This window comes from Danio rerio, chromosome 2 (assembly GCF_052040795.2).
Source record: "Danio rerio strain M-AB ecotype USA chromosome 2, GRCz13ab, whole genome shotgun sequence".
NCBI lineage: Eukaryota > Metazoa > Chordata > Actinopteri > Cypriniformes > Danionidae > Danio > Danio rerio.
The window spans coordinates 3267501-3277500 of NC_141022.1; the positions used below are offsets into that span (position 1 = coordinate 3267501).

General features: G+C 35.6%; 2 protein-coding genes across 4 annotated transcripts in view; both read left to right on the plus strand.

Moving 5' to 3' along the window:
* The window catches only part of eif2b5 (eukaryotic translation initiation factor 2B, subunit 5 epsilon), a 393495-nt gene that overhangs the window by 224109 nt on the left and 159386 nt on the right, over positions 1 to 10000 (plus strand). The gene's annotated exons all lie outside the window — the stretch shown is intronic.
* Positions 9503 to 10000, plus strand: part of aqp1a.2 (aquaporin 1 (Colton blood group) a, tandem duplicate 2) — a 9537-nt gene continuing 9039 nt past the window's right edge. The window contains exon 1 of one of the 3 annotated variants that reach the window (XM_087239617.1): positions 9503 to 10000. This exon is cut by the window's right edge and continues 243 nt beyond it. In XM_087239617.1, coding sequence (XP_087095743.1) covers positions 9878 to 10000 — 123 coding nt within the window. In that variant the 5' untranslated portion in view covers positions 9503 to 9877. 3 annotated transcript variants of the gene reach the window in all.

Here is a 10000-nt window from a genome sequence, read left to right on the forward strand (position 1 = left end):
ATCTTTTATTGTTTTAATTATCTCATGACAACAAACTTTTTTATTGTTTCAAATATAAATTCATAGGTGGAAACACTGCTCTGAAAAATACTTAGCAACAAACTCACAACCTGGGACCAGACAGTTGAGCTTTTGTGAGTGGATGGCTATGTGTATCATGTTTTTGTGATTCCCTGTGATTTTGTGCACATGTTACCTTACTGAGATGATGGAATTTAATTTTGGCTTAGTTGCCAACAAAGATACATACAACTGTTAGCATCTGTACATTATGGCAGTATGCAATATCCAATAAATACATATACTTAAACAAAAGTAATGTAAGAAGTTATATGAGGAGAGGCTAACTAGCTAACAATGTAGCTTTCAAGTACACAGTTCAAGATAACAACAATATAACTTAAAACACAGCCTTATTTTATAAACCCTCAAAAACATTTGAACACATTTTACTTACTCATTATAGATTCTTATTTAAAGCCTAAAACATATCAGACTCAAAATCTGAATTGATAGACAGAGAATAGAGCACACTCAGCAGTAAACAAATCAAACACCTGGCTCTCTTAAAGGGCCAGCATTTTCTGAAAACTCTTTCCAACACCTTTGTGTTTAGAATAAGACGGACAGCCTGTGGGAGTGTGTGGTGATGCCTAAATCATTGTTTTTTTACAGTTATTGCACAATCTACAGAGTAAGAGTGCAGTTATACTAATTAAACACCTGATCAAACTAAATCTAAAGGTAGTGTGTTGAAGCAGGGCTGGAACTAAATTCTACTAGGCTGTGGCCTTCCAGGAGTTTGACACCCCTGGTACATAGCATATTTTCAAAGCAACTGCCTACATTTATCACAGTTATGCACATATCGTTTAATAAAAACAATAAAAATATACTATAATATAAACTTTATCCATAGAAAAAAAAATAATAATAAATAATCTGATTCTCATGTTGCTCCAAATCTGTAGTAATAATAAAAACACAACAAATATTATGATTTATACATTTATTTAGGAAAGCCTTTATACTGTTAATGGCACTTTTACTTGCCAGTTTTCCAGACAAATTCATTGAGTCTCTGCAAAAATGTATGTGCGTGTTGTTTAAGATATATATATATTTTTTTAAATAACACATTTTTACTAGTTATTTAGCAAAATACTAATATTCAGTTGAAAGTGCAATTTAAAATCTTAACTATAGGTCAAACTAGGCAATTAAATTAGATTTATTATAGAAAAAGTAAACAAAGTTATAAAAATTATTGTGACAATTTCTTTGCTCTGTGTGAATATTTTTGCCTTTAAATGCATTTCGTCCATATCTTACACTTACCTTTTAATAAGCTCTGTGGCATTGGTTGACTCCTGATACTCAATGTTAAAAACATAAAAGGAACCAAAGAAAACACAGAGATAAAATAAATATGAAATAGGAACATAAAGCATTAGAGTAGATGGGGCAGTAATGGTTGAACAGTAATTTACCATTTATTATCACAGTAAATATCTGTAATGGTACATAGAGTAAATTACTGTAATTTATTCTTTGCATTACAGAATTTCATACAAATCCTGCTCCTTTTACAGTAAAATACTGTTCCCTTTCATTACAGCTAAACACTGGCTATTTTACAGTTATTTACTGCATAATCTACAGTAAGGGTTAACAGTGTGATGACAGCACATAATATTTGACTAGATATTCTTTAAGACACTAGTATTCACCTTAAAGTGACATGTAAAGGCTTAACTAGGGTAATTAGGTTAAGGTTAGGCTAATTAGGCAAGTCATTGTGTAACAGTGGTTTGTTCTGTAGGCAATCAAATTTTGCTTAAGAGGGCTAATAATACTGACCTTAACATGGTTTTAAAAAAAATGTAAAACTGCTTTTAGCCGAAATAAAACAAATAAGACTTTCTCCAGAAGAAAAAATATTGCTGGATATACTATGAAAAATTCCTTGCTCTGTTAAACATTGTTTGCAATAAGTTTAACAAGGGGGTGATTAGTTTTGACTTCAGGTGTATATATGCTTCAAAAAATAGCAGTTTCAGTCGACCACAACACCAGTTCTATCCTAACGATGCAAAATTGCCTTGTGCGCAGCTAAACGTTTCTCCATGCAAACAGAGGTTTTGTTCGTCTCTCTAAAGTAAGTGTTTGTGTCAATGCACATATCAGTGCCATCAAAATGACAAAGTCCCTGTGTCACTGTATACACAAGATAAAAATGTCTAATGTCAATACAGCAGCGCAGTCTGGGATTCCTGATCTAAACTCTGACTGCATTGAAACTAATTCATTCACTGGATTTACAAAAAAAATGTTAAGGTAGGTTGTGGTTGCAAACAATTTTTTTGGGCTGAATTTAAACAAACAAATTAAGTAAAAAAATTGCTCAACTTTGTGTGTTTAAATTCAACCCACAGAAATTGTTTGCAACCACTTACCTTAAGAAAATTGAGTAAATCCAACGAATCCTTTTTTCAGTATAAGGCAAGTGTTGAAAATGCACATACACGTACTTGTTTTGGTTGTTTCCTTTGGAATAATATATGTTATACTGCAAAAAAAAAATGCTTGTTATATTGTCTTACCCTAACCCAAGTCTTCATCAAACCATCAAAAACCATTAATGTGAAAAGACCCATTAAGAAATTAAGTATTTACCCTACACTGTAAAATAAAATCTTGTATTTTGGGATTCACAAGAGTTTTCAGTTTATTTTCGGTTGTGAATTGCATTATGGGACCTTAATCTCTGCTCTGTTGACTTTTAATGCTGAAAATTCAACTCTACAGTTTACCAAAGTGACTTTTATTGACATTTCAGTAGTTTGAAAGAATATAATGCATAAGAAAAAATAGAGAAATACGTCTGTAGACTAACAGAACATGTGCTGGCAGTTTTATACAAGGTTTTTTAGTGAAATATACAACACCAACACTGATGATATATCGCTGTTAAAAAATGTTCATAAAAGTCACATTTTAAGGTTAAAAGTTGTTGGAAGCAAGATAAATGTCCCATAATGAAATTTAAAAGCATAAAAAACACGGAAAAATAAAAACATGAATCACAAAATATTGTAAACGGCTAATTTACAGATATTTTTCTTACAGTGCAAAAAAATAGAGCAAACTGAAAAATATAAAATTATACTGTATATGCATTTTGTATCAAGCAAACACGTTGTTCTAAGCATTAATTAAAAATACATAAAACATCATACATAATACGGTCAATACATAATTTTTTTTAAATATAATTTGTTTTATGATAAGTTAACTGTCATGAAAATAATGTAAAATAATTCCAAAAATAAAGCAAAAATTTTTATAAAAAATAAGCAAAAAGTAATTTATTGAAAATGTCAAATTTATTTATTTATTTATTTATTTATTTATTTATTTATTGAAAACAGATTTGTATCTAGCAATATCAAATGTTATTATTTATGTATTTATTTATTTATTTATTTATTTATCAAATACAGATTTGTATCTAGCAATATCAAATGTATTCATATATTTATTTATTGCTTTGAAAGCAGATTTTTATCTAGCAATAATAAATTATTTATTTATTTATTTATTTATTTATTTATTTATTTGTTTATTTATTTGTTTGTTTGTTTGTTTGTTTGTTTGTTTGTTTGTTTGACTGAATGTTTGGTTATTTTATTATTTAAAAAAATTATTTATTGCAAATATATTTGCATCTAGCAATAATAAATTAAATTGTTTGTTTGTTTGTTTGTTTGTTTGTTTGTTTGTTTGTTTGTTTATTGCAAACAGATTTGCATCTATCAATATCAAATTTATATGTTTATTTGTTTGAGGGGTGACGTGGTGGTGCAGAAGGTAGCGCTGTCACCTCACAGCAAGAAGATTGCTGGTTTAAGCCTCGCCTGGGTCCGCTGGCATCTCTGTGTGGAGATTGCATGTCCTCCCCATGTTCGCATGGGTTTCCTTTTGGTGCTCCGCTTTCTCCCACAAGTCCAAAGACACACGGTACAGGTGAATTGGGTAGGCTAAAATTGTCTGTGGTGTGTGGGTGTGAATGAGCGTGTATGGATGTTTCCCAGAGATGGGTTGCAACTTGAAGGGCATCTGCTGCGTGAAACATATGCTGGGTAAGTTGGCGGTTCATTCCACTGTGGAGACCGCAGATTAATAAAGGGACTAAGCAGAAAAGAAAATGAATAGATTTGTATCTTGCAGTATTAAATGCACACAACTATACACATTCTTTATACGAGTTTTATACATGCCTTGATGGTCTGTTGTATTGTTTGCTATAGTTCGTTAAAAGTGCTGTTGCTGTGTCATACAGGGGAATGTGTGGAGAATCTGACTGTAGATAAACAATAAAATCAGTCACACATGTGCGGAAACCTCTAGTACAGGTGAATAAGCAATCATGTGCTCGTGTAAAGGGTTTTTAATGATGTCTAATAGCAGACACCCCACGGATAAAAGCTGGAAGCAAGCCTCCCTCCTTTGTGCATCCTATCCTGTGGCGTATCCTGCTCCACACCAAGGAATGTCACTATGTCACATCTCTTATTGTTCACAACGTCGTGTAGTAAACCCCGTCTTCATGAATGAGGAGAATAAACAAACAAATCAGCGTTATTAGCGTAATTGGATTACATAATAAAAGTCATGTGTTGTGGAGCAAGGAGTGCAGTTTTATAAGCTCAAACTCATTAATTATATTCCTTCAGCTTAGTCACTTTATTCATCAGAGGTCGCCACAGCGGAATGAACCACTAACTTATCCAGCATATGTTCTACCAGCCTGATCTCACGAGAAAACGTTAAGTATTTTACGTTTTGCCAGTTTAGTGGCTAATTCGTACGAGTTCAGTCGTACAAAATTGTACGATTTTAAAAAGGAGGCGTGGCACGTAACCCCACCCCTAAACCCCACCGTCATCGGAGGATGAGCAAATCGTACTAAATTGTATGAATTAGATTGTACGAATTCATACGAATTAGCCACTAAATCAAAAAGTTACGAATTGCCGTGAGATTGTGTTGGTTCTACACAGCCTTCCAGCTGCCTTTCCAACTCCACACAGAAACGTCAACGGACTCCAGCCAGAACTCGAACCAGTGAGTTTGTGAAGCAGTTTGCGAATGTTCGTTGGAGCGATGGATTTGGCAAACAGCAAATCAACAAACTATGTTGGTAACGACGGAACTTGCGACCTTAGTCGGCTTAACGAGGTTTTGAGAAGCGCACCTCAGAGCAGAAGATTTCTCCGTCACAGGTTTGAAGAAGCTGGCTCGTCATCATTCAGACGATCAAAGAAGACAGCGCTGCCTGCCTACATTAAGAGCACTTTAGTTTGTTTTTAACATGGAAAACCCAGAAATTCCACCTCCAACTCCTTCACTTTCTACTGTTCGATGAGGAAGAAGACCACCCGTGGCCCTATTTAGAGTCCATGTTTGCATTTGTCGGAGTGAAAGACAATGAAGTCCATACTCTGCCTCACGAAAAATTGTGAAATAATGGCCTTCAGAAATTTACCGTCGAATTTGAAGAAACATATCAAGTGAAAAATAATATAATACACAACACACGGCAGTTTGAGCAATCTGTAAGGGCTAGATAAGTTAACTAACGTTAGCTACCCACGGTTCATAACATGCTGCGATGTTCACTTAACGTTAACTTGTTAGCTATTATAAAGGCTGTGTCACGCTGATAGGTGTTTTTGAGCCATCATATATATGAGCAATATCACACGAGTAGCAGTGCGATATGGCTGTATATCGGCACTGGTGGGAGGCGTGCGATGGCACGAGGCATTTATACAACAGTTTAGCGGCATAATTGTGTATATAAAAACAAAATCAAGCATGGAGAGTCTTAAAAACCCTTTTGTATGAGGAACTACTTTCTTCCACATTGGATTCAAATCATAAGCTGACAGTTAAAGAGCTGTTAAAACAGTTAAAAGCATCTTTTAAACTTTAGATCTGTTGTGTCTGCTTTTTGCTGGCTGTATGTGGGCGGATTAATACACAAAGGGTAAAGAGGCTGCAGGAGTTCTGATATTGCAGAATATCGCACGGCTATCAGCCAATCAGATTTGAGAACCAGACAGAACTGTTGTATAAATATATATATATATATATATAAATACTATTAATCGTAAACCACGTTTCTTTTCGTTCTGCTTAATCACGTTTAATTTTACTTTCAGTACTTGAGTTGTAAATTTTTTTGAATAAACTACTTGCAGGACTTACGTACAAAAAATGTCAACCCAAGCTCATTCTGAAAACGTAGCCCCACTGATGTTTCTGGAGACCGCGATTTACGAATTTTATTTTTTCAAGTGAACGCTATGGGCCGGTGTGACGCCGCTCCTTTTCGTGCTCGCTGGCTGACGGCTCACCTCCGTCTGGAGGGCTTTCCAGCCACAACCAGTTTGTTCAGTTAGCTCGTCGTGTTACGTCGGCGGAACGGAGGCCTGGAGGGTAGCCGGCCGCGACAACCGGGTTCGAAGAGCATTTCCAGAAATCAGGTAAGACAAAAAAAAGAATCCAAAAAATAAAGTGAACAAGTTCATAACGGGGCGGGAATGCGGTGAAATCTGAACACGCGGTCAAATTCGGACGAGGGCTTTTCTTTTTCTGGACGGCTTTTGTAAATCGTTGCTTGGGTTTAGGAAAGGAGGAGGAGGAGGGTTGGCCGATTGGCCAGCTGCCCAGTCAATCGTTCAGTCATTCAGTCAGTCAGTCGGACTGACGGTCGCTTGACAGCGGCCTCCGACGGCTTTACAAGAAAACAGCGCGGGCGCGAACGGATTTGTGAAAACAAAAACTGCACAAATACAAACCTCCCGGGAATGAGCCTGGGTTGAAAAATGTTGAATACTTTAGTACATTCACTTAAGTATGGTGCTTAAAGAGCACATCAACTTCTACTCTAGTCACTTTTTTAACAGAGCACTTGTACTTTCACTTAAGTCTGAGTCCCTAGTACTTTGTACATCTCTGTTTATTTCACACTATTGATTGCAGAGACATCCCCACAGTGTTGTGTACTTTATTAATCTTGAGAAGTCTTTGTTTTTCTCAATATTTCTAAAGGAATATGAAATTAATTTGTAGTTTTTTTCACTTTTACATAATTAATTTTTATTTTGGTCGATTTTAGCCTATTAAAAGAGTAACAATTAAACATCATAATCAGCAATCAGCAGATAATCAGCAATCAGATACTTTCCTTTCTGTCTTTAAGCATTTTTATAAAGGAATACAAGGGTGTTTTGATTGTCTGATGTAAATCTGGAGCAGAACACTGTCTAACTGTTTCCCAAAGATCTGAAAAGCCTTTTAGTTGCGACACTAGTAGCAGGAATACAAAGCATCCTCCGTGACAGTTTTGCCAACCTTCAAAACTCCTCCTCATTAGCTTTCCACAAGTGCAACCCGAAACACTTCTGCCTTAAGAAATAACCAGGAGAGAGAAAAATACGGTCAACAGCATTATAAATACGCCTTAATACAACTTAAATGATGCCAGTTATTTAAAACTTAAACAGTTTGTGAATCATTTTTTCTGCTACAGATTGTTGATGATTGCTTTATATTTGCATTGATTCATTTAACGAATGCTTTTGTCCAAAGATGCATAAAATAAATAAACGAAGATTAAAAACACTACAGATCATCAGAGGAAAGCAGAATATTGATTTAGCTTTTTTTTTAGGTGGAAAGATCACTGATGAACTACAAATCAGTGACAAACTACAAATCCCTGCATGCAGCTATACACACACCGGTGTCCAATCTCCACTAATCACACACACACGTAGCTGAAACCTGTCATCAAGGATTGTTTGGACTATATATACACCCTGCACACGTTAGTTAGTCTTAAATTTGTGCCATGCGTTGTCTACCATAGCCTTGCCTTGGTTTATTTCTGTTTGTTCATTTGTATTCTGATGGCTGACTTGTGTTTCACCTTGTGCTTGTAAAAGCATAAAAGGGGCATTGCCGCCTGAGAATGCCCCCACCCCCCCACCCCAACTATTTGTAAAGGATTGTTCACTCAAACTGAAAATTCTTTCTGTCATTAATTACTAACACTCCCGTCATTTCATCCTTCAGAACACACATTTAGATATAGCAATGAAATTATGAAAATTAATAACCAAAACCAAAGCAAATACTAATAGCTAGTTCTTAAAAAAAAAAAAAAATTAAATTAAATTAAATTAAATTAAATTAAATTAAATTAAATAAAACAAAACTAAATTAAATTAAATTAAATTAAATTAAATTAAATTAAATTAAATTAAATTAAATTAAATTAAATTAAATTAAATTAGGACGAGGCAGTGGCGCAGTAGGTAGTGCTGTCGTCTCACAGCAAGAAGGTTGCTAAGGAATGCAATAGTGCAGAGATCTGGTCCCCGCGTCAGGTCAGGCTTTAAAGTGCGCACGCGATGGCGGATAAACTCACACAGGAGAAAACTGGACTAGTGGATAAGATGAAGGCGAGCAGCCTAATTCATTACTTGTTTTGGTTAACTAATTCTTAAAAAACAACTCTCTTGAGCTCTAAAAGGGAAAAAAAACGCAGTAGAAATTTACCGTTAAATTAAATTTAGCAGAGACGCAACTGCCATTCATTTTTCGGTTTGGGGACGTGTAGCCTAATAAAAATGTTTAGTTGGATACTGCACATTCCCACAGTAGTCTACACCAGTGGTCCGCAATCGGTGGGGCGGTTATATATATATATATATATATATATATATATATATATATATATATATATATATATATATATATATACAACAGTTCTGTCTGGTTCTCAAATCTGATTGGCTGATAGCCGTGCGATATTCTGCAATATCAGAACTCCTGCAGCCTCTTTACCCTTTGTGTATTACTCCGCCCACATACAGACAGCAAAAAGCAGACATAACAGATCTAAAGTTTAAAAGATGCACACTCAACTGTTTAACTGTCAGCTTATGAATCCAATGTGGAAGAAAGTAGTTCCACATACAAAAGGGTTTTTGATACTCTCCATGTTTGATTTTGTTTTTATATACACAATTATGCCGATATTGTATAAACACAATATCACACTCATAGCAGTGCGATATGGCTGTATATCGGCACTGGTGGGGGCATCGCACGCCTCCCTCCAGTGCCGATATACAGCCATATCGCACTGCTACTCGTGTGATATTGCTCATATATATATATATATATATATATATATATATATATATATATATATATATATATATATATATATATGTTATATATATTTATTTATTTTCCGTCGTCTCTTATTTATCAAGGGTCACTACAGCGGAATGAACCGCCAACTATTCCAGAATGTGTTTTATGCATCAGATGCCCTTCCAGCCGCAACCTAATACTGAAAAACACCCATACACTCTCAGACTCATACGCTATGGCCAATTTTGTTCATCCAATTCCCCATTAGCGACTGTTGTGGAAACCGGAGCACCTGGAGGAAACCTACCCCAACACGGGAGAACATGCAAACTCCTCACAGAAATGACAACTGGCCCAGCTGGGACTTGAACCATCGACCTTCTAGCTGTGAGGCAACAGTGCTAACCACTGAGCCACCGTGCCACCATACAGCTCAACATGACTTTATTATTGAATGGGTTTGTTAGGTGACAGCAGTTAGCGCTCAACAACCTCCTCCTGCTGTTGTTCTGTCTCAAACTGTGCTTCCTTTGTTAAAACCAGCTTCCTCTCAACCTTTTTTTCCCCTGCCAAGCTTATAAGTGGTATTTAAGCTAACGTTTTCATTTACAAGCTCAAACTCAGAAAAGGAACGACTGTAGTAATGGCACGAGAGCTTAAAAGCTGGTCGTTCTGGCGGGCCGTGCTGGCCGAGTTTGTTGGCATGACCATATTTGTTTTCATTGGCATCGCCTCGGCTATTGGAAATAAGCATAACAGATATCCC